The 25,308-nt window shown below is 56.4% G+C and overlaps 1 protein-coding gene across 1 annotated transcript in view; it reads right to left on the bottom strand.

Annotated features, from left to right (window-relative positions):
• Positions 1–21,892, bottom strand: part of R3HCC1L (R3H domain and coiled-coil containing 1 like) — a 52,666-nt gene extending 30,774 nt beyond the window's left edge. Inside the window, exon 1 of the mRNA XM_077823376.1 lies at positions 21,735–21,892. Coding sequence (XP_077679502.1) covers positions 21,735–21,774 — 40 coding nt within the window. The 5' untranslated portion in view covers positions 21,775–21,892. The remainder of the gene's footprint in view (positions 1–21,734) is intronic.
• Between the last annotated feature and the right edge of the window lie 3,416 nt (positions 21,893–25,308).

Here is a 25,308-nt window from a genome sequence, read left to right as displayed (position 1 = left end):
TCCCAGCCAGGAAGGGTCACTACCCCCGTTGTACTGATGGGGAAACTGAGGCAGCCAGATGCAACCAACCCAAGGTCAGAGTGATGCCATGGCAGAGCTGGGAGCAAACCCAGGAGTCCCGACTCCCTGTCCTGTGTTCCAACCACTAGCCCACGCTGCCTGCAGCTTGGCCACGCAAGGTGGAGGAGCCCCGCTTGCCCACCGCACCTTCCTGGCAGAGATTTATTTTTCATAATCTTTGGCACAAAGAAGCACCTTGCTATCTGCCAGGCCCCAGCCCCCTATCAATATGCATCAGGCAGTGTTTATGGAGACGGATGGCTCAGGGGTCTGTCCTGTGGTTTGGGGGAAGGGAGCGTGGGGGAGGGGCGTGGCTGTGTGATGAATCACTGCCCACTCTGTTTAGGGGTATTCATCACAGGCCACTGTCAGGTAAATCACTGGAAAAACACCTCTCCAGTAATTAATGTGAAGTGACGGATGGACAGCTCCCGAGCCCATTAATCTGGAACCTCCGAGCCGCCCGAGATTACGAATGTCAGGATGCAGAAACTGCCAGCGGATCAATAGGGCCAGGAATCCATCCAAGGTTCTCATTTCCGAGGCACCTCCGGTGCATTAGGCTCCTTCCCCTGCCCCCCACCCCAACTGAAAACGGATCCCTCCAGAACCAACAGCAGGCGCCGGGGGGCGGCCCGCTGGCTGAAGAGGGGCAGGAGCCGGGGGGGGGGGGGGGGAGCACAGCTTGGCTGCACTCCTCGGGCCGGCAGTGCCGGGAAGACAGGTGCACACCCACAGCAGGCCAAACCACAGGTGCACTTTGTGGTCGGGCCTCAGCCACGGCCCATTTGTCGGTTAGAAAATGTCCCCGCTGCAGGGCCACCTGTTCCGCCAAATCTCATTCCATCCTGCTGATGGATGGATGGACGGCCGCCTGCCTGGGGAAAGCGGCGCTTGCAGGCAGCTCCTGTGCAGCCTGTGTGATGCACGGGTCTCTCATAGCTCTCCCCAACCTGCCAGCACTCCAGGCCCCAGGAGATGGAGACACGCTGAGGCACAAACACCCAGCCCCGGCACAGTCTCGCCCTCCCCTACCCATGCCAGGGCTCCCCTCGTGCCATGCCCAGGGGGATCCCCATCCCCACGCAGCGCCCACCAAATGACTGCACATGGCTCGGCGACGGTCATGCTGCTGAAAGGTGCCAGGGGCACAGCCCTGCAAGTGGAAGCCCACATGACCCACCCTGCCCAGCGCTGAGCTGGAGGAAGGGAAAGGAGCTCCGTCTCTGGCCTCCACCCAGGCCCCTTGAGCTTTTGTCCGGGAGTGCCAGCAAGGGGGCCATTAGTGCTGGCTCTACAGGGGGTTTGGGCAGTGGGCACACACTCCACCACCCCTGCAGCAGCCAGAGACCCTGTCCGAGAGCAGAGACCACGAGGCATCGCCCAGGGGACCAGATAGCAACTAGCTACGTGGCAGGGAAGGCACCATGTCCCATTTTAGCGCTGCACAGAATGAAGGCAGCCGGCCCATGGAGGACAGGCCCTGAAGCACAGGACTATAAGCCAGCCCCTTTAACATAAGAATGGCCATACTGGGTCAGACCAAAGGTCTATCTAGCCCAGTATCCTGTCTTCTGAGAGTGGTCAATGGCAGGTGCCCTAAAGGGAATAAACAGAACGGTTATCCTCAAGTGATCCACCCCGTCAGCCAATCTCAGCTTCTGGCAAACAGAGGCCAGGGACACCATCCCTGCCCATCTTGGCTTAAAGCCACTGATGGACCTCTCCTCCATGAATCTATCTAGCTCCCTTTTGAACGTCTGAATGCGTATCTTTGTCTAGCCAGAGATGCACATACAGCCGGTGTCATTCCACTGACAGAATGGTCCCTTTCTCTTTATTGACTGCATGAAGAGAACACATCCTGGAAGCCGCTCACAGCCTGGGTAGGTCATTTTTCAGCACCAAGGCATGATTTGTTTTCTTTCCGAGGGGCAGCACGGTCTTCCTGAAGGGCAGCTCAGGGGAGGCGGCGGTGCTGGGCTTCGCCATGGACTCTGCGGGCTTTCTAAGCCAGTGAGTTTTCACTCTGCAGAGTTTACAGGGTAAGTACGGTATATTTCATGTGTACTCTCACTGGACAGGCTCAGCAGGACCTGTCTGCCTGCCCCATGCAGAGGAGTGCACGGCTGTACACCGAGGCCTCCAGAACCAGTGGCACGAGACGCAACAGCACTGGCCAAGCAATGACCTGCACTCATTTCACTAAAGGGGGTATCTGAAAAATGCCACTGCCCGAAGTGGACAGGGATAGGGTTAAGCAGGAAACCTTCACTGTGACACTGGCCAATCTACAGCATGTCAGTGAGCATCATGAATGGTCCAGCTCAAACAGCAGCAGCTTCTCCGAAGGATCGTGAAGCTCTGTTAGCACAGAGGAAAGCTAAGATCTCCCCAGCACACCCTGCACCATCACTGTCAAGGGACAATGGGGCAAGACTCTGGCACACAGCAGCCTCCCTATCCCCTCTGCTCCTCACCCAACGGTGCAGGGACAAAGCATCTGCCACTGGCTGCCGGGCTAGCACAGCCCTGGCTGCCCTCCCTGGGAACGAGACATGCTCAGCAAGAAACAAGGGCAAAGAAGCCAAGGCCCAGCAGAGAATTCCTGACGGCTCCAAGCTCACTCACACCCAGGTCAGCCTTCAGCAGGACATCCACAGCCGCCTCTCCGCCAGGGCTTCTCCCCACCAGCCCAGCAGCTTCAGAACCAGAGTGGGAAAAGAGCTGGTCCCCCACCCAGCCTTGAGAAACTCCCTACAGGGCGGACAGGCCAGAAGGGTTCCCCCCACGAGGAGCAGGAAAGTCACTGCACAGCCTCAGTACACCCACTGCACCTAGCTTCAGCTGGGCTGGTAGCCACTCTCTCTAGGGAGAATCAGAGCTGGGGGGGCAGCCGGAGCCCCACCTCCGGCACCATCTTCAGTGTGTTATCGTCCTACAATGCACGGAAGGGAGCCTGCCTCCCCCGACGGCAGCCAGCTGGGCCCTGCCATTCCAGACCCGTCCCCAGATGCCTTCCCACCATTGCACCGGAACGCCAAGGCAGCAGGGCGGGCAGCACACTCCCCTCGGCGCTGTACGGCACCGCGGAGCTCTCCTACGGGGCAGTCAGCTGCTTGGAGATTCTGGCCTGGGGACCCCATGCTCCAGCACCAGCATCCTATGGACCAGCCTCCCCCAAGTCCAGCCGGACCCTCAGCTGCATGCGGTGGGGCCAGTCCCGGCAGCCGGCTGGGCTCAGGCTACTCAGCTGCTGAGCTCCAGGTCACCGACTGACCACGTCCGCCTTTCTCAAGACCCAATTCTGCACACAGTCACCCTTCCTGAGAGCTGGGACGCAGAGGGGAGCTGCTAGGACGGGGGACAGGCCCGGAACCTCCCCCATCAGCAGCGGCACTCGGCTGGAGCGGCTCCCCGCAGTCCCAGTCACCTCCAAGGAGAACCGTCCTATTGAGGATTTACGGCCTTCTCAAAGAGCTGATTCCCATTCAGCTTGCCTCCCGTTCCCAGCCAGATGGGATCAATTAGCAGGCGCCTGGTGCTGGGAGGAACCGCCCCCCCACCCTGCACCCCTGCCAGCCACCTCTCCATTGGGGCACAGCCTGGCAGTCCTCCAGTGCCAGAGCCAGCCACACGTCCAGTGGCGTACAGGCACATGGATAGTTGCCAGCTGAGGCCACAGCAGGCCAGCCACAAAGCGCTCTCCTCTCAGCAGATTCCTAGCAGGGACATGGCCAGCCCAGTGAGCAGGGGTCACACTGGCAACTGGGGGCAGATGGACCACACCGCAACTTTGGCACCAATCTCTGGTGCAGCATATGCCAGGAGCAGGGCTGCTCGTTTCAGGGCCAGCCGGGCTCACTGCACAAGGCAGCCCCTGGAGATCCCCAGGAGTGTGGGTGGGACACAGGCACGCAAAGCCTGCCCGTGCAGGGAACATGCTGCAGCGTGCGGAGGTTTATTTCACAGGGTAATGCAGCTCATGCCCCCAGCCCATTACACACTCCACCGCACGGCCCCGCCATGCGTCACCACGAACCCATTTCACGCTCCGGGGGCAGGGCAATGGCCCTCAGCTCAGCCTCATTCACGCTGCCTGAGCAGGTGACCCCATAGCTCACCCCCTTCGCACCGCCGGGGCCCACCACACAGTATGAAGCTCCAGCCCCAGCTGAGCAAGCTGCCACCAAGAGGAGCCCGAAGAAGCCTCTGTGCTGTGCCGGGGCGGAGGGCACAAGCAGGGGCACGGCAGAGGCTGCGGGACCCCAGGCTCTGAGGGCAGCACGAGCACAGGCTGGCTCTGCCGCCCAGCCAAACACCGAGCAGGGGCCGAGACCTGCCCGGACTCACAGAGGTGCATTTCTGTGGGGACATGCCTTGCTAGGGACGTCCCATTCCTCCAGTCAGCCAGACTAGACGATGCAGGAACAAGGAAGGTGGCTTGGCCCAGCGGCAGCCAAAGCCCAGTCACATGCAGAGCCAGAGGTCGCACCAGCCAAGTCCGGTTGTGCCTTTAGCAGAAGTCCAGCTCCGCCTGTTGTGTGAAATGACTCATCAAATCAGCAAACGCCAGCACGCGCGCCTGGGACAGACTGGGCTGGCTCAGTTCAAAGACCCGGGCCAGGAGGTTGCAGGGCTCCGGGTAGGTCACGGGCTGCCGTGAGAACCAGCGGGAAGGTTCCAGGTGTGGGAGGAAACATGTATAGGTAAAATAATCAAACTGTGTTTCACCTGGTTAAAGTCAAAGGATGAGGCTACCCCTGCCCGGGACGCTGCTCACACGGGAGAGGAGTACGTGGACTGGAAGGAGCAAGCTTTACCCCCCCTCTCCTGTGTCCCTGCGGCCACCGGACACCACTGGGCCTTCCTCAGCCCCGCCAGAGAGGGAACTAACGACATCCCCCCTCCAACAGCACCAGCTACCTTCTGACCAGCCTCTGGCCCAGGAGCATGGGCTGCCTGCTGTCGCCCGCCCCCCACCTTCGTTCCCCTCTCTCCTCTCTCTTTCGCTTCTGGGTAGAGTCTGATTTAGCTGGCCGAGGCAACTCCACCTTTGCAACACTGCTGTGAACCTGTGACCACAAAGGCTGCTAAAAGCAAGGCCCAAAACAGCCTGCCGTGGGTATGTGTGTGCCAGGTGTCACCGTGAGGGATCACACTGTGTCTGGGCCCCTGCCCCTCCAGCAGCAAGGCCGAAGGGAGTCAGCCCCAGAAACAAAAGCTGCCCGCTCCATCTCAGCTATTGTTTTCTCTCCTCTTTGTGTCCACCTCTGAGAGGAGAGAGGACTGGACTCCAGCACCAGCAGCTGCTCAGCCCAGCTCAGCTGTTGCCCTGTTCCCCCAGAAGAGCAGCGAATACTATCTAGGAGATAAGACTCTGCAGCTAAAGGGAACAAGGAATATCATGACATCAAAGCCTGACTGATTCTTTCCAGGTCAGATGCTTTCACAGTTCTCCCTTCTTTTTCTGTCTCTTCAATAAAAGATTGCAAAGCTGTAACATGCTTGTTACAATACCAGTAAGCCAGCGATAGCCTGCAGCAACCCCCAACCTGTTAACACGGGGCTTTGTTGGGCCCTCAACAGTCCCAGCAGCAGGTGGCCTTGTATCCTGCCCACACCGGCCTACAGCGAGGGCTCAGCTCACGCTCCCCAACACCGGTCTCTGCATCGGAGCAGTCGTGAGGCCCCCAGCCCAGCCCCAGGCGGAGCAGCACCTGGGCTGGCATGCCCTATGATGCAGCAGAACATGCTCTCTTTCCTACTGAAGGGTGCTGGGGTCAGCAGGAGGCACAGAGGGAGCTAAACGATGCAGGCCGCGTGCTGGGCATCACAGGGCGCGGATCCCAGGTTGCTGGGTCCACACTTGGTGTGCCCGTTCCTGGAAACACTGGAAGTGCCACGCTCCCAGCACGCTGCCTCGTTTCCTGGCAGGGAGCTGTATTTTTAGCCTCCGAGGTTTCTAGTTCCACTCAATCCATAGTTCCGTCAATAGAACGTTTAACCTTAAAGCCTTGACAACCAAATGAAACAGCAACACCTTGGGCAGGAGCGGGAGGCATGTGCCGTTCTCCCCGCAGACTGGTGTGCCCGTGGTGGCTGGGCTGCAGCAGTGAGCCAGCCGAACATGGCATCGGAACGCACCTGCCCTATCCCTGGCTAGAGGAGTCGCCCTGCCCTGCCCCCTTCCCTCCAGGGACTGGGACATGCCTGCCCAGCCTCCCCTCCAGGATTCATGGCTGCTGCCGGCTGGCAGCAGCACTGAGGGAGCTGGGAAGTGCCCTTGTGGGACAGCGCAATGTGTCAGTGCAGCACTTCCACGCACACAATGTCACTCTTCGCAGCTTGCTGCAGACTGGGCTCTTCTCACACACTGCAGGGACAAGGAGACTCTCTAGCCAGCCCAGATGACGAACCCCTTTGGACTGCAGAGCTCGTCCCACCTCCTGGCATGCCCCATCAGCGCTTGCACCTACACGGCAGAGCCCCATGCCACCCGCAGCTGCAGAGCTGAGAACTGGCCTGGGTCGCTGTGACGAAGTGGGACTGTTCTTAATGTTTCCCCTCAATAGTGTGGGGGTGCCTCAGTTTCCCCTATGCAGTTCTTAAGTATCTAGGGGTTGGGGTAAGGGTGTATGATCACTGCAGAGCCCTAGAGGGCAGGTGTGTGCAGGGGTCTGGACACAGAGAATGGCTGACACCCTGTTTCCTGGCCACTGATGGCCTGGGCCCTTCCCCCCCTGCAAGGTGAGAGCTAAAGGGGTGGAAAACAAAGGAATCAGGTGACCTCCTGGCTCAGGAAAGGGACAAAGCCCAGGGGAGGAGGGGCTGGAGAGAGTTTCAGTTTTGGGTCTGGCAGGGGACATGGAGTGAAGGGCAGATGGGGTTGTCTGACTCACTGGCCCCAAAATGGACCCGGCTGAGGGGTCCTGTTCTCTGCACCTACAAGCTCTGTGTTATACCATGTTCCTGTCGTCTAATAAACCTTCTGTTTTACTGGCTGACTGAGAGTCACATCTGACTGCGAAGTTAGGGTGCAGGACCCCCTGGCTTCCCCAGGACCCCGCCTGAGCGGACTCGCTGTGGGAAGCGCATGGGGGGCAGAGGAGGCTGAATGCTCCGCTGTCAGACCCAGGAAGGTGGAAGCTGTGTGTCCTGCAGACAGGCTGCTCACAGAGAGGAGACTTCCCCAGAGTCCTGCCCGGCTTCATGGGGAGCAGTTCCAGAGCATCACCCAGGGACTCCGTGACAGGCCCCCACAAGGGGCTGCCATGGGGAGCGTGTCAGTCGCCCACACGTCCCATTCCTCGGGAGCACACAGCCCTTTTGTCCCTGCGAACCCATGACCTGGATTCCTTTAGAGTTTCTCCGATGCTTCAGAGCCATCTGGGCACTCAGTCCCAGCCAGCCAGAGCCACCTACTGCCCTGGTGCTGGCACGAGTCTGCCCAGACACACCCAGAGTGCACACTGTGTGCACACTCACACACCCCCCCATCTGCTTCCCAAAGCCAGGGGATCTCTAACTGCACTAGCACCAGCAGACAGATTGCTAACTGGGCACTGGGGGTGGGACACCAGACTGAATATGTTCATGGACCATCTGGTCTGGGAAGTGCACTGTTTCACAAGCACAGGGAAGGTGGACTGCAAATGCCAGGGCCGAAGCAGGTACTGTATAGGGAAGGCAGGCGCCCCAAGCACTGCTGCACCCCAAGCATTCCACTCCCAGCAGCATCCGCTGCCACCATGACAGACACACAAATCCAAGTGTCACGATCTGCACCGTGCCGGATTAAACACACCCAAGCAGGCACATCAAGAACAAGGGACACAGCCATTCAACACAAATGGCCATGCCAGGCCAGAGCAATGGTCCACCTAGCTCAGTGTCCTGTCTTCTGACAACAGCCAGTGCCAGGTGCTTCAGAGGGAATGAACAGAATAGGGCAATTACCAAGTGAGCCATCCCATTGGCTAGTCCCAGTTTCTGGCAGTCAGGGGCTTAAGGACACCCAGAGCATGAGGTTACATCCCTGACTATCTTGGCTAATAGCGGTTGATGGACCTGTCCTGCAGAAACTTATCTAATTCTTTTTTTGAACCCACTTATACTTTTGACCTTCACATCATCCCCTGGCAACCAGTAACAGGCTGACTGTGCATTGTGTGAAGTATTTCCATATGTAAACCTGCTGCCTATTCGTTTCCCTGGTTTGTCTGTTATGCAAAGGGGTAAATAACACTTCCCTGTTCACTTTCTCCACATCAGTCATGATTTTAGACCTCGATCATAGCCCCCCAGCCCCCGTCATCCCTTTTCCAAGTAGAACAGTCCCAATCTTATTAATCTCTCCTGGTACAGAAGCTGTTCCATCCCCTGATCATCTTCTTTGCCTTTCTCTGCGCCTTTTCCAGTTCTAATTTTTCTTTTTTGAGATGGGGCAACCAGAACTGCACACAGTATTCAAGGTGTGGGCCTACCATGGATTTATATAGAGGCATTATGAAATTTTCAGTCTTATTATCAGTCCTTTTCCTCATGGTTCCTACCATTCGGTTAGCTTTTCTGAGTGCTGTGGCAAATTGAGTGGATGTTTTCACAGAAATATCCATAATACCCTCCAAGATGTTTCTCTTGAGTTGTAACAGCTAATTTAGACCCTATCATGTTGTATGTATAGTGGGGATTATGATTTCCAACGTGCATTACCTTGGCACTTATCAATTTGAATTTCAACTGTCATTTTGTTGCCCAGTGACCCATTCCTTTGTAACTCTTCGCAGTCTACCTGGGACTTAACTACCTTGAGTAGTTTTGTATCATCTGCAAATTTTGCCCTCTGACTGTTCATCCCCGTTTCAGATCATTTATGAATATATGAACAGCACTTGTCCAGGCACACTCCCACTATGGGACACACCACTATTTATCTCTCTTCATTCTGAAAACTGACCACTTATCCCTACCCTTTGTTTCCTATCTTCTAACCAGTTACTGATCCATGAAAGGACCTTCCCTCTTATCCCATAACTGCAGAGTTTGCTTAAGAGTCTTTGGTGTGGGATCCTGTCAAAGTTCTTTCTGAAAGTCCACATACACTATATCCACTGGATCTCCTTTCTCCAAATGCTTCCTGACCCCCTCAAAGAATTCTAGTAGATCAGTGAGGCATGATTTCCCTTTAAAAAAAGCTATGTTGACTCATAGAATATCAGGGTGGGAAGGGACCCCTGAAGGTCATCTAGTCCAACCCCCTGCTCAAAGCAGGACCAACGCCAACTAAATCATCCCAGCCAGGGCTTTCTCAAGCCTGATCTTAAAAACTTCTAAGGAAGGAGATTCCACCACTTCCCTAGGTAACGCATTCCAGTGTTTCACCACCCTCCTAGTGAAAAAGATTTCCTAATATCCAACCTAAACCTCCCCCACTGCAACTTGAGACCATTACTCCTTGTTCTGTCATCTGCTACCACTGAGAACAGTCTAGAGCCATCCTCTTTGGCACCCCACTTCGGGTAGTTGAAAGCAGCTATCAAATCCCCCCTCATTCTTCTCTTCCGCAGACTAAACATCCCCAGTTCCCTCAGCCTCTCCTCATAAGTCATGTGTTCCAGTCCCCTAATCATTTTTGTTGCCCTCCGCTGGACTCTTTCCAATTTTTCCACATCCTTCTTGTAGTGTGGGGCCCAAAACTGGACACAGTATTCCAGATGAGGTCGAATAGAGGGGAACGATCACGTCCCTCCATCTGCTGGCAATGCCCCTACTTATACATCCCAAAATGCCATTGGCCTTCTTGGCAACAAGGGCACACTGTTGACTCATATCCAGCTTCTCACCCACTGTAACCCCTAGGTCCATTTCTGCAGAACTGCTGCTTAGCCACTCGGTCCCTAGTCTGTAGCGGTGCATGGGATTCTTCCATCCTAAGTGCAGGACTCTGCACTTGTCCTTGTTGAACCTCATCAGATTTCTTTTGGCCCAATCCTCCAATTTGTCTAGGGCCCTCTGTATCCTATCCCTACCCTCCAGCGTATCTACCACTCCTCCCAGTTTAGTGTCATCTGCAAACTTGCTAAGGGTGCAATCCACACCATCCTCCAGATCATTTATGAAGATATTGAACAAAACCGGCCCCAGGACGGACCCTTGGGGCACTCCGCTAGATACCGGCTGCCAACTAGACATGGAGCCATTGATCACTACCCGTTGAGCCCGACAATCTAGCCAGCTTTCTATCCATTTTATAGTCCATTCATCCAGACCATACTTCTTTAACTTGCTGGCAAGAATACTGTGGGAGACGTGTCAAAAGCTTTGCTAAAGTCAAGGAACAACACGTCCACCGCTTTCCCCTCATCCACAGAGCCAGTTATCTCGTCATAGAAGGCAATTAGATTAGTCAGGCATGACTTGCCCTTGGTGAATCCATGCTGACTGTTCCTGATCACTTTCCTCTCCTCTAAGTGCTTCAGAATTGATTCCTTGAGGACCTGCTCCATGATTTTTCCAGGGACTGAGGTGAGGCTGACTGGCCTGTAGTTCCCAGGATCCTCCTTCTTCCCTTTTTTAAAGATGGGCACTACATTAGCCTTTTTCCAGTCATCCAGGACTTCCCCGATTGCCATGAGTTTTCAAAGATAATGGTCAATGGCTCTGCAATCACATCCGCCAACTCCTTTAGCACTCTCGGATGCAACGCATCCGGCCCCATGGACTTGTGCGCATCCAGCTTTTCTAAATAGTCCCGAACCACTTCTTTCTCCACAGAGGGCTGGTCACCTCCTCCCCGTGCTGTGCTGCCCAATGCAGAAGTCTGGGAGCTGACCTTGTTCGTGAAGACAGAGGCAAAAAAAGCATTGAGTACATTAGCTTTTTCCACATCCTCTGTCACTAGGTTGCCTCCCTCATTCAGCAAGGGGCTCACACTTTCCTTGACTTTCTTCTTGTTGCTGACATACCTGAAGAAACCCTTCTTGTTACTCTTAATATCTCTTGCTAGCTGCACCTCCAGGTGTGATCTGGCCTTCCTGATTTCACTCCTGCATGCCCGAGCAATATTTTTATACTCATCCCTGGTCATTTGTCCAATCTTCCACTTCTTGTAAGCTTTTTTTTTGTATTTCAGATCAGCAAGGATTTCACTGTGAAGCCAAGCTGGTCGTCTGCCATATTTACTATTCTTTCTACACATCAGGACGGTTTGTCCCTGTAACCTCAATAAGGATTCTTTAAAATACAGACAGCTCTCCTGGACTCCTTTCCCCCTCATGTTATTCTCCCAGGGGATCTTGCCCATCAGTTCCCTGAGGGAGTCAAAGTCTGCTTTTCTGAAGTCCAGGGTCCGTATTCTGCTGCTCTCCTTTCTTCTATGTGTCAGGATCCTGAGCTCAACCATCTCGTGGTCACGGCCTCCCAGGTTCCCATCCATTTTTGCTTCCCCTACTAATTCTTCCTGGTTTGTGAGCAGCAGGTCAAGAAGAGCTCTGCCCCGGTTGGTTCCTCCAGCACTTGCACCAGGAAATTGTCCCCTACATTTTCCAAAAACTTCCTGGATCTGTGCACCGCCGTATTGCTCTCCCAGCAGATAACAGGGTGATTGAAGTCTCCCATGAGAACCAGGGCGTGCGATCTAGTAACTTCTGCGAGTTGCCGGAAGAAAGCCTCGTCTACCTCATCCCCCTGGTCCGGTAGTCTATAGTAGACTCCCACCACGACATCACCCTTGTTGCTCACACTTCTAAACTTAATCCAGAGATTCTCAGGTTTTTCTGCAGTTTCATACTTGAGCTCTGAGCAGTCATACTGCTCTCTTACATACAGTGCAACTACCCCACCTTTTCCGCCCTGCCTGTCCTTCCTGAACAGTTTATACCCATCCATGACGGTGCTCCAGTCATGTGAGTTACCCCACCAAGTCTCTGTTATTCCAATCACATCATAATTCCTTGACTTTGCCAGGACTTCCAGTTCTCCCTGCTCGTTTCCTAGGATTCGTGCATTTGTGTATAGGCACTTGAGATAACCCGCTGATCACTCCTCTTTCTCAGTATGAGGCAGGAGCCCTCCCCTCTCACGCGTTCCTGTTCGTGCTTCCTCCCGGTATCCCACTTCCCCACTTACCTTAGGGCTTTGGTCTCCTTCCCCTGGTGAACCTAGTTTAAAGCCCTCCTCACTAGGTTAGCCAGCCTGCTTGCGAAGATGCTCTTCCCTTTCTTCGTTAGGTGGAGCCCGTCTCTGCCTAGCACTCCTCCCTCTTGGAGCACCATCCCATGGTCAAAGAATCCAAAGCCTTCTCTCCGACACCACCTGCGTAGCCATTCGTTGACTTCCATGATTCGACGGTCCCTACCCAGGCCTTTTCCTTCCACGGGGAGGATGGACGAGAACACCACTTGAGCCTCAAACTCCTTTATCCTTCTTCCCAGAGCCACCTAGTCTGCAGTGATCAGCTCAAGGTCATTCTTGGCAGTATCATTGGTGCACACATGGAGAAGCAAGAAGGGGTAACGATCCGAGGGCTTGATGAGTCTCGGCAGTCTCTCCATCACATCGCGAATCTTAGCTCCTGGCAAGCAGCAGACTTCTCCATTTTCCCGGTTGGGGCGGCAGATAGATGACTCAGTCCCCCCTGACTCTTCCCCAACATATTGTGCTCATCTGTGTGTGTGTAATAATTTTGTTCTTTAGTTTCAACCAGTTGCCCTGGCACAGAAGTCAGGCTCGCCAGTCTGTAATTGCCAGGATCGCCTCTGGAGCCTTTTGTAAAAATCAGTGTTACATTAGCTATCCTCCAGTCATCGGGGGGCTGATTTAAGCAATAGGTTATGTACTCCAGTTACTGGTTCTGCAATTTCATCTAAGTTCTTTCAGAACTCTTGGGTGGATAACACCTGGTCTTAGTGACCTATTACTGTTAAATTAAACAGTTTCTTCCAAGACATTCTCTACTGACACCTCCATTTGGGACAATTCCTCCGATCTGTGCTGAAAAAGAATGGTTCAGGTGTGTGACTCTCCCTCACATCCTCTGCAGCAAAGACCAAAGCAAAGAATTAATTTAGCTTCTCTGACACAGCCTTGTCTGCCTGGAGTGCTCCTTTAGCACTTCCATTGCCCAGTGTCCCCCATTGTCGGTTTGGCAGCTTCCTGCTTCAGATGTACTTTAAAAAATTTTGCTGTTGGCTTTTGTGCCTTTGGCTAGTTCATTTTCAAAGTCTTTCTTGGCCTGCCTCATTATACTTTTACACTTGACTTGCCAGAGCTTATGCTCTTTTCTATTTTCCTCATTGGGATCTGAGTTCCAATTTGTAAAGGATGCCTTTTTGCATCTAACCACCTCTTTTATTCCATTGTTTAGCCAAGGTGGTATTTTTTGGTCCTCTTTCATTTGAGCCTCTATTGGGTGTTTAAGTCGTTTCCATGCAGCTTGCAGGCATTTCCCTCTTGTGACTGTTCCTTTTAATTTCCATGTAACTAGCTTCCACATTTTTGTGTAGTTCCCCTTTTTGTTGTTAAATGCTGCTGTGGTGGGTTTCTTTTGTATATTCCACCCTACAAGGATATGAAATTTAATTACATTATGGTGACTATTTATGACAGAGTGGAAAGTTTTTCAAATATTTTTCTGAAGCCTATTTGTGCCTCAGTTTCCCCTATGTGATGTAGGGTTACCCCAGGGATAGAAAGGGCTGTTTGCTCTCTGCAGCAGCTCAGAGACTCAGGTGTGGATAGCTCCCAGCTGTCTGGGGCTCGGGCCCCATATCCAGGAAGTTCGTGAGAAGACAATGGCAACCCCTATCACTGGGACTTTGGTACCCAGCGGCCAGCCACCATGGATAGCCCCAACTCTCCGCAGAAAGCCAAGCCGTGTTTGCCCAGCTGGGGAACAAAGGCCTGGGGGTGAGGTGGGAGTTAAGTGGTGGCTATGGGAAGCTGTCCCAGGTCAGGTGCCCCGACTAAGAGAGGTCAGAGGGACGGAGGTTGGGCTCTGTGCTGAGCAGGATGGACTAGGCTGTCACTTCCTTTTCTCTGGGCTAACCAAGGACTTTCTGTGCCGTGTCCAGTCAACTAACAATGGCTTCTGTGTGAAAGTGCTGGCTGAATGTCCCTGCAGCCACTGGCGGAGCAGGTGCCTGGCTCCCTAAGCCTGCACAAGTCTCCCTTGGGGTCTGTCCCAGTTGGACTCACTGTCCAGAGCTCAGTGTGAGGTACAGGTGCTGAAGGACCAGAGGTTCAGCTTAAGGAGGTGGTGAAGCCGTGTGGCTTACTCTGGAGAAAAGTGAGACCTTTAGGGGGTCTGGCTCATTGAAGGGCTCTTCCAAGAGACTGTTCCAAAGCTGGGGTCACAGCACCAGCCCTATGGATCTGTGATGCTATTACCAAGCGGTTCAGCTATATTCACATCTTGGACCAGATCCTGTGCTCTACTGAGGACTAAATCAAGAACTGCCTCTCTCCTTGGAGGATCCAAGACAAGCTGCTCCAAGAAGCAGTCATTAATGGTGTCTAGAAATTTTATCTCTGCATCCTGGGCTGAAGAGATATGTACCTGGTCAATATAGGGTAGCTGAAATCCACTATTACTATTGGGGTTTCTGTTTTTGTCGCCTCTCTAATCTCCCTGAGCATTTCACAGTCACTGTCACCATCCTGGTCAGGGGTTGGCAGTATATCCCTACTGCTAGACTCTTACTATTCCAGAACGGAATTTCTGTCCAGTGCGATTCTCTGGCACCATTTAACATTTTTACTATATTTGACTATGTTTTCTTTCACATACAGTGCCCCTCGTTCAACAGCGTGACCTGCTCCATCCTGCCTACATATTTCGTACCCTAGTATTACAGCATCCCATCAATTATCATTGTTCCACAAAGTTTCTGTGATGCCTATTATAGCAACATCCTCCTTTACTACCAGGCATTTAAGTTCACCCATCTTAGTATTTAGACTTCTAGCATTTGTACACGAGCACTTACAAAATTTGCCACTAGTTGGTTGTCTGCCTTCATGTGATGGAACTGAATGGGTCTTTTTCATTTCTCTTCAGTTCCTACCTGTATTTTACCAACTTCTATTATCTCCTCTTTACTAGGCTATCCTCCTTTCCCCAAATATTCCCCCGTTCCTAATAAATCTAGATCCCTCCTCCCAAAACCATCATCTTATCCATGCACTGAGACGCTGCAGTTCTGTCTACCTAGCCCTGAGCATGGAACTGGAAGCATTTCAGAGAATGCGACCATGGAGGTGCTGGACTTCAATCTCTTACCTAGCAGCCTACATTTGGTCTCCAGGACCTCTCACCTGCTTTTCCCTATGTCATTAGTATCTACATGTACCATGACCACCAGCTCCTGTCTAGATGTCTCAAGCGGTCTGCAACCTTCGCACCCACCAGACAAGTCACCATGCGATTCTCCTAGTCATCACAAACCCAGCTATCTATATTTGTAATAATCAAATCCTGGGAACTACAGGCCAGTCAGCCTCACCTCAGTCCCTGGAAAAATCATGGAGCAGGTCCTCAAGGAATCAGTCCTGAAGCACTTACATGGGAGGAAAATGATCAGGAACAGTCAGCATGGATTCACCAAGGGAAGACTAATCTAATCGCCTTCTATGATGAGATTACTGGTTCTGTGGATGAAGGGAAAGCAGTAGATGTGTTGTTTCTTGACTTTAGCAAAGCTTTTGACACGGTCTCCCACAGTATTCTTGTCAGCAAGTTAAAGAAGTATGGGCTGGATGAATGCACTATAAGGTGAGTAGAAAGTTGGCTAGATTGTCGGGCTCAACAGGTAGTGATCAATGGCTCCATGTCTAGTTGGCAGCCGGTGTCAAGTGGAGTGCCCCAGGGGTCGGTCCTGGGGCCGGTTTTGTTCAATATTTTCATTAATGATCTGGAGGATGGTGTGGATTGCACCCTCATCAAGTTTGTAGATGACACTAAACTGGGAGGAGAGATAGATACGCTGGAGGGCAGGGATACGATACAGAGGGACCTAGACAAATTGGAGGATTGGGCCAAAAGAAATCTGATGAGGTTCAATAAGGATAAGTGCAGAGTCCTGCACTTAGGATGGACGAACCCAATGCACCGCTACAGACTGGGGACCGAATGGCTAGGCAGCAGTTCTGCGGAAAAGGACCTAGGGGTGACAGTGGATGAGAAGCTGGATATGAGTCAGCAGTGTGCCCTTGTTGCCAAGAACGTCAATGGCATTTTGGGATGTATAAGTAGGGGCATAGCGAGCAGATCAAGGGACGTGATCGTCCCCCTCTATTCGACATTGGTGAGGCCTCATCTGGAGTACTGTGTCCAGTTTTGGGCCCCACACTACAAGAAGGATGTGGATAAATTGGAGAGAGTCCAGCGAAGGGCAACAAAAATGATTAGGGGTCTGGACTTATGAGGAGAGGTTGAGGGAACTGGGATTGTTTAGTCTGCAGAAGAGAAGAATGGGGGGGATTTGATAGCTGCTTTCAACTACCTGAAAGGGGGTTCCAGAGAGGATGGTTCTAGACTATTCTCAGTGGTAGAAGAGGACAGGACAAGGAGTAATGGTCTCAAGTTGCAGTGGGGGAGGTTTAGGTTGGATATTAGGAAAAATATTTTCACTAGGAGGGTGTGAAACACTGGAATGCGTTACCTAGGGACGTGGTAGAATCTCCTTCCTTAGAAGTTTTTAAGGTCAGACTTGACAAAGCCCTGGCTGGGATGATTTAATTGGGGATTGGTCCTGCTTTGAGCAGGGGGTTGGACTAGATGACCTCCTGAGGTCCCTTCCAACCCTGATATTCTATGATTCTATGAAATCCTGCATTACTATTACCTTCCTAATAACTGGGGACCTCAGTGCTAGAGGATACCATGACATCACCTGGAAGAAGGGTCCCAACTATGGGATTGTTTCCCTCCACTCCAGCCTGATGTTCTCTTTCCCCGAGACTTTCATCCTCCTCAACAGCACAGAGGCTGTCAGACAGGGAGTGGAACCACTCTGCTGTGTCCCAGAAAGTCTCCTCTATGCACCTCTGCTCCCTTAGCTCCTCCAGTTCAGCCACTGTAGTCGCCAGAGCCCGCACTTGGTCTCTGAGAGCCACGAGCTCCTTGCACTGAATGCGCCCATGTACATGTTGCATTCAGTGCAATACACTGGACAGCCCCCACTCCACTGCTGGATGGCTGCCTGTGATCTTTGCATTATTTTTACTCTTGCAGAGATTTCATTTGTTTGTTCGTTCTTTGGTGGGGTTACTGGCCTACATGTAGTGCATGTTTGTTAGGTGTATCTGGCTGTCACGCTCCCTCTCTACACTCCCTTGCAAAACTCCCATCTGCTAGCTCCTCTGGTCACTTAGGAACCGGCCCTGCCGCCTTGTCAAGAATCCCAAAGGAATTAGGGACCAGAGGATAGCAGTACCCTTTGCAGGCAGAGCCACGGCCAGGGGGAAGGTCCAACACCTCTCCACAGGGCGGCCTTTCAGAACACAGCTCCTGGCACTCATCTGACCCAGACCAGCTCAGAGGCAAGCAGGGGTAATGGACACTACAGCGACCCCCATCCAACCTGTTCCACAAGGGACTAGCTCAGACACTCAGGTGAGGGGCCACAAATGTACCTAGAAAACTGCCAGGGAGAGGCAGAGCTGAGGATACAGGAAGCTGCCCTGGCAATGGAGAAATGCGGGGGACTGAACCCACAGACACAGAGCCAAAGAAAGGCACAGAGTAAAGCACAAAGCTAGTCAGTTCTCAAAAGTGCCTGGAGAGTAGTTCCACAGCCTCCTCCTGCCCTGAGACCCCTGCCAACTGGTGTTCTTTTAAAATGTCTCTCTCCCCAGTTGCTGTGTGAAAGATCCACTCAAACAGCAGGGGAAATAAACTGCAAAGGGAAGACAGTGAAAGCTGGAGAGCTGTCAAAGGTACACAGGAATCTCACTGGAAAAGAGAGAGATTTCAATCAAGCCTTTCCCCTGATGCTCTTAAGAGATACCTGCAACAATAGAAAGGAAACATTTTCAGACAGGACTGTGATTTGTAAGTTGATACTGTCCCTTCAAAGCTGCAGGGAAAAGAAAAGGCAACAAAAAGCAGAATGAGTTAATGACATGAAGGGCTAAGGGAAACACGAAGGGATTTTACAAATCTATCAGGGACAGGATCAGCGCTAGAGAGAAAGCAGGTCTAGTAATAAATAAGGAAGGAGATAAAATTAACCAGGACTCAAAAAAGGCTGAGATTATTTAAATGTCTTTAGCCACCTAAATAAGGACTTGTGAAAACAGCTGCTGGTAAAAGAAAATAGAACACCGAAGATTGCTCTCTATCAAATCAGCTCATCAGGGTGCCAGGCACTGTCGGGTATCCAGGAGTCAGCTAATTAACCTACCGAACTACAGACAATATTGGTAAAAAATCATGGCGCTCTGGAGAGGAGTGAAAAACGTAAAGGAGGTACTGATTTTCTATCCGAGAAAGAACAGTAACCCCAGCCCCCATCGTATGGCAAATCCAATTGCAATCCCTAGTGAAAGAATGGAACAAAAACCAAAGAGACTCTGCAAACGTAGAGTGACAGCCATGGGGGTTATCCAGAACACAAGTTATTTCACTAGGATTACTGGCCAGAGCTTTTGGACAAGCACAGTAGACACAATTTAACTGACCACCAGGGTATCGTTTGACACTTGAATAATGAATTATAATTAAATTTGCAGATGAGCTGGAGCAGAGAGGTGTTGCAAACACCAGAAAGCACAGATAAATAATTCAAACCAACCTAGCAAGGTTAGAAATACAGGAGAATTCAGCTTGGAAAAGTGTAGTGAAAACAGCCCAATGCAGACATTCACTGGGACAGCTGAGAAATACATGGGGTGATGCGAAAGCATCTGAGTTATTTCAGGCTGCAGAGGCAGCTCAAGCTCCGCATCCTGAATGCCGTGATCCAGCCAGGCCCTTCAGTACCAACCTGTTTGGCAAATGGGAGAATTCAGAGAAAAGCACCAGAAATGATGAAAGAGGCTGGAGGGAGGATGCTCAAGGAGAGGCTGCATGACCACGAAGACAATCTCCCCTCTCTCCACCCCCTCCAAAATCCTCCTCACTGGCACACGATGCCTCAGCCATGGCATCCCCCCGCACCTTGAATTTGATCACAGAGGGCTCCTCACCCAGCAGACAAAGGTCTAACGAGATCCAGTGGCTGGAAGCTGAAGCTAGACAAATTCAGACTGGAAATAAGGGGCACATTGTAACAAAGGGTAACTAACCATTGGAACAATTTACCAAGGGCCATGGTGGATTCTCCATCACTGGCCATTTTTCAGTCAAGATGGGATGTTTTGCTCTAGTTCCATCAGGAATGAATCCATGGCAGCTCTCTGGCCTGGGCTGCACAGGGGGTCAGAGCAGACAATCACTATGGTCCCTCAGCCTTAGAATCTGTGCTCCCCAAGGCGCTGAGCGTGGATCCCCGGACATGCCTCACACAGCCCCTGCCTGCATCTCTTACCAGGTCACTTTTCGGATCTGTTCCCTCCACCCTCCTGGCACCAGCTCCATGCCTCCTTCACCTCCTCCCCGCACAAAGGCTTCCACATGGCCGGGCTGGCCTGCACCAGGCTCCTAGAGCCTCCAGACCAAAGCCCCTGCCTCACCTCACCCAGAATCCTGCTGATGCTCCATTCCTGTTTGCTGCATGCAGAAGGCCCTGATCACCCCTATGCCGGGGCAATGCAAAGGGGAGGAGCTCATCCCAGCCCCAAAGAACTGCCAGCAACCTCACGGAGAACAGGACCCCGTGAGCATGACAAACAGGAAGAGGAGGGAGTCTGAAAGCAACGGTAAGCCCCAGGGCTGCACACAGCTGGAGGCCCCAACTCCCCCCTGCGACAAGGGGGGACTTAAAGACTTAGACAGCTACCAAGAGGCACCCCTGCCTTAGAGCCCGTGGGAGCTTAGCTTCCAACACCACTCACTGGTCTTTGCTGGGAGACCTTCCGACTGACACCCTGTACTGGCTCGCTGCCACGGCACATCAGGCTAAGGGAGGAAGTGCTTTGGGCAGGGACCCAGGCAACGTGTGGTCTGGGAGGCCCCAGGCACAGGGTAGGGTGCTGTAAGAATGAGCAGATTAAAAGAGCAAAATCTGTATAACTTGGCAACTGAGAACACAGACAGGACAGCAGCAGCAACCCGCCAGCCGCCTGGGGCCCCGCCAGCCGCCTGGGGCCCCGCCAGCCGCCTGGGGCCCCGCCAGCCGCCTGGGGCCCCGCCAGCCGCCTGGGGCCCCGCCAGCCGCCTGGGGCCCCGCCAGCCGCCTGGGGCCCCGCCAGCCGCCTGGGGCCCCGCCAGATCTCCCCGCCAGCCAGGACAAGCCCTAAGATGCTGCAGGAGGCGATACTTCCCCCGGGGTTAGGGCTCAGTCCACGCCCCGCCACCTCCTTCACAGGAGGCGTGGAGCAGGGGTTGTCTGCTTGGGGTCAAAGAGCCCCCGGCTGCATCCCAGGTGCAGGCCTGTCACCCTCTTGTCTTGGCCACCTCCCAGCCCGGGCAATTCCCTTCTGCCTCCCTAACTGACCCGCACCACTTCCCCTTCCTCTCCTCACTGCAGGGATGGCGATGCCATGCCCTGCTGAACAGCCGCCAGGCCCTTCTTTGAAGGTACAGCTCCCTGGGGTGAGCGATTCCTACCACAACCCTGGGGGGCAGAGTCTTCATAACACACCAGCAAAGCCTTCGAGCTCGGTACATGAGCGGCTCTAGAAGGGCAGAGGACCACCACTTTCAGGAGTCCTGCCAACTACAGCCCTTGTGCCACGCACCCTTCACACGGGCTGCTGGCACTGCTCGGGCCCCAGTTCCAGAGCAGGGGCTGGCGGCTGCCTGCACCGCCCACCCCCACCTCAGCCCCCCACACCGGGGGCTGCCTGCACCGCCCACGCCCCCACTCCAGGGGCTGCCTGCACCGCCCATCCCGACCTCATACCCTCCATACTGGGGGCTGCCTGCACCACTCACCCCCGCCTCAGGCCCCCACGCCAGGGGCTGCCTGCACCGCCCATCCCGACCTCATACCCTCCATACTGGGGGCTGCCTGCACCACTCACCCCCGCCTCAGGCCCCCACGCCAGGGGCTGCCTGCACCGCCCACCCCCACCTCAGCCCCCCACACCGGGGGCTGCCTGCACCGCCCACCCCCACCTCAGCCCCCCACACCGGGGGCTGCCTGCACCGCCCACCCCCACCTCAGCCCCCCACACCGGGGGCTGCCTGCACCGCCCACCCCCACCTCAGCCCCCCACACCGGGGGCTGCCTGCACCGCCCACCCCCACCTCAGCCCCCCACACCGGGGGCTGCCTGCACCGCCCACCCCCACCTCAGCCCCCCACACCGGGGGCTGCCTGCACCGCCCATCCCGACCTCATACCCTCCATACTGGGGGCTGCCTGCACCACTCACCCCCGCCTCAGGCCCCCACGCCAGGGGCTGCCTGCACCGCCCACCCCCACCTCAGCCCCCCACACCGGGGGCTGCCTGCATTGCCCCCCCCCACCTCATACCCTCCATACTGGGGGCTGCCTGCACCACTCACCCCCGCCTCAGGCCCCCACGCCAGGGGCTGCCTGCATTGCCCCCCCATTCTGTCTCACGCACCCCGGACCAGGGCTGCCGGCTCTGCCCTCTGCCCAGACATCCTGGCTCAGCGCCCCAAGCGCTGCTGTGATTTCAGGGCTCCCCCGTGCAGCCCGTGGCCTGTCCGCAGGTGCTGCAGAGCCCTGGCCCCCCGGCGGGCCCAGGCCACGGGAGGGGCAGTTCCCGAGCGCCCAGGCCAGGGTGGCGACTGGAGGGGAGACCAGGGCTGGCAGGAGACCGTGAGAACCGGAGCCGGGCGGGCAGATGGTTTACGGGGGAGAGGGAGCCTGGAGCGGCAGGGGAGCGGCAGAGTCACGGAGCTCTTGGGGGTCAAGGGGCTCCCCCCATCCCGCCGGCTCTGTGACCGCCCCTCCGGCCCGCTGCCTGGGGACAGCCTGGCCCGAGGGGAAAGGACCCCTTCCCGGGGGGGGGGGCGCAGCTCGGGGACCCCTTCCCGGGGGGGGGGAGGGGGCGCAGCTCGGGGACCCCTTCCCGGGGGGGGGGAGGGGGCGCAGCTCGGGGACCCCTTCCCGGGGGGGGCGCAGCTCGGGGACCCCCTCCGGGGGGGGGCGCAGCTCGGGGACCCCCTCCGGGGGGGGGCGCAGCTCGGGGACCCCCTCCGGGGGGGGGCGCAGCTCGGGGACCCCGCGATCCGCCCGGGGGGGGCCGTGGCGGGGGTGAAGGGGCGGCGGGGGCCCGGGGGGGCAGGATCGGGGGTCCAGGAGAGGTGAAGCCCTGGGGGCGGGGCGCGGGGGGGTCCGGGGGGGGTGGTTACCAGGTGACCGAACCGGGGTCGCCGCCACCGCTGCGTCCTGCCGCCGCTTCCGCCCGCTGCGGGGGGTGATGGGAAATGTAGTGTCTGCCCCGCCCCCAGCCCCTCCCCCACCCCAGCCACTCGGGGGCGACCCCAGCCCCTCCCCGTTCCCCAGAGACTCGGGGGCAACCCCAGCCCCTCACCCGCTCCCAGAGACTCGGGGGGCGACCCCAGCCCCTCCCCCCTCCCCCAGAGACTCGGGGGCAACCCCAGCCCCTCACCCGCTCCCAGAGACTCGGGGGGCGACCCCAGCCCCTCCCCCCTCCCCCAGAGACTTGGGGGGGCGACCCCAGCCCCTCTCCCCGCCCCCAGAGACTTGGGGGGTGACCCCAGCCCCTCTCCCCGCCCCCAGAGACTCAGGGGGTGACCCCAGCCCCTCCCCCGCTTCCCCAGAGACTCGGGGGCGACCCCAGCCCCTCACCCGCTCCCAGAGACTCGGGGGGGTGACCCCAGCCCCTCACCCGCTCCCAGAGACTCGGGGGGCGACCCCAGCCCCTCCCCCTCACCTCCAGAGACTTGGGGGGTGACCCCAGCCCCTCTCCCCTCCCCCAGAGACTTGGGGGGTGACCCCAGCCCCTCCCCCGCTTCCCCAGAGACTCAGGGGGTGACCCCAGCCCCTCCCCCGCTTCCCCAGAGACTCGGGGGCAACCCCAGCCCCTCACCCGCTCCCAGAGACTCGGGGGGCGACCCCAGCCCCTCCCCCTCACCTCCAGAGACTTGGGGGGGCGACCCCAGCCCCTCCCCCCTCCCCCAGAGACTTGGGGGGGCGACCCCAGCCCCTCCCCCCTCCCCCAGAGACTTGGGGGGTGACCCCAGCCCCTCTCCCCGCCCCCAGAGACTCAGGGGGTGACCCCAGCCCCTCCCCCGCTTCCCCAGAGACTCGGGGGCAACCCCAGCCCCTCACCCGCTCCCAGAGACTCGGGGGGGTGACCCCAGCCCCTCACCCGCTCCCAGAGACTCGGGGGGCGACCCCAGCCCCTCCCCCTCACCTCCAGAGACTTGGGGGGTGACCCCAGCCCCTCTCCCCGCCCCCAGAGACTCAGGGGGTGACCCCAGCCCCTCTCCCCGCCCCCAGAGACTCAGGGGGTGACCCCAGCCCCTCCCCCCGCCTCCAGAGACTCAGGGGGTGACCCCAGCCCCACCCTTTTGATTTGCAGCTCTCCCCACGGGCTGTGCTGTCACCCCGCACCCCCCGTGAGCGCTCAGTGCCCGGCGGGTGCCATCGCTGCGCTGTGGGGGGCAGGGCCCAGCCTCCCCCCGGGAGCGTTCGGGCCAGAGGGCTGGACTCGGGCGCCTCGCTCTGCATCGGCAACAGCTGCCAGGCCCACAGGCCCCTGGCAGGCAGTGGGGGGCTTGTCTCACCTGGGCCTGCCCGCCCCCACCCAGGGGCTCTCAGGGGCACCCAGAAACGGGGGATCCGGGTGTCTCGATGCCACGATAACGACCCTGCTCTGAGAGCAGGAGCCTGAAGGCCCGTGGCACACGAGAGCCCCCAGGGGCGGACAGGGCCCAGCGATCGTCACCCCAAACAGGCTGACCCGGTGTGTCGGAAAGGCTGTGGCACACGAGAGCGGCTGTCGGGGTTCGGAGTGGATGCTCTCTCCAGGAAGGGTCTGGTAACTAGACACCCCCAGCCGCTTCCTTTCTGCCATTGGCTCCTTCCTTTGCCCCCATAGACCCTTGTTAGGGTTAAACCCATTTCCCACTTGGAGTGAAAGGGCCGAGCCATGTTCTCTGGGGTCCTGTAGGGTCAGAATTCAGAGTGCAACTCCAGGCCCCCTCCCTGACCTGCCCAGCGCTGCCCAGGGGCACCAGCTCTGGCAGAGGTCAGGGTTTTGCCCGGCTCTGCAGGGCTTTTGGGTGAAGGAGGTTTGGATGATCCCACAGCTCCTGGGCGTCGGGGAGCCTGAGAGTCTGCAGAGATCGCTCCATCTCTGTCTCCACAGCCCCTCAGACCTGCAGCGCAGCCCGGGGGCAGGTCCCACTGGCTCTGACAGGCCTCATGGGGCTGGACGGTGCTTTCGTTCCTGCTGCTGCCAAGGCCACCAGCCGACTCCCTGCTCAGCGAGGCTCCGGGAGGCCAGCTCCAGCCACTGCCCCTCGCACTGCACCTGAGTACGAGCCTGGGTACTGGGCACCTGGGTACTGGCCTTCAGGCTCCCCACTGAGCCAGACTGACCACCAAGGGGAGCCCGGTCGTTACTGATCCAAATGGGGATGGGGGGGCCTGGGGAAGGGGTCTGAGCGGGGCGGGGGAGGCAGAGAGCAACCAGAGGAAAGGCTCCATTCTCAGAGTGTCTGGGGGAACCCCAAGCCCCTTCCTGACAGGTAGGCTCGGAGTTGGCTGGCTTCAGGACACCACCCCAATTTAGCCCTTAGCCGGTGTCTCCTGTGTGCAGATTGCTCGCTCAGCCTCCCAGCAGAGAGGGGCAGTGACGGGGCCAAGGCCACCATGGGCCTGTCACCAAGCCCCTAGGCTGCCCCTCCCTCCCCAAGCCCTGGGCCGGTGTGGTGAGGTCACCCTGTGCTGGGGGTGTGGGGAGCTGCTCACACCTCCCTGCCGGAAGCTCCGGGTTGCTCTGGCCCCATTCCCTGCTTTCCGGTGTGCAGAGCGGAGAGGGTTTAATAGACTTGCAGGCTGAAGGAGCACTTCTCTGACCCGCACGGCACCCAGAGGGCTGCCCCACCGTTCCCGGGGAACAAGAGCAGCTCTTCCTGAGAGCCTCTGCCCCGCCAAAGCGAGCGCTCAGTCACGGGGCCAGGTTTGCTGCCCTTGCTCCT

Source organism: Eretmochelys imbricata, chromosome 7 (genome assembly GCF_965152235.1).
Source record: "Eretmochelys imbricata isolate rEreImb1 chromosome 7, rEreImb1.hap1, whole genome shotgun sequence".
Taxonomy (NCBI): Eukaryota; Metazoa; Chordata; order Testudines; family Cheloniidae; genus Eretmochelys; species Eretmochelys imbricata.
This window is presented reverse-complemented; position numbering and strand designations above follow the sequence as displayed.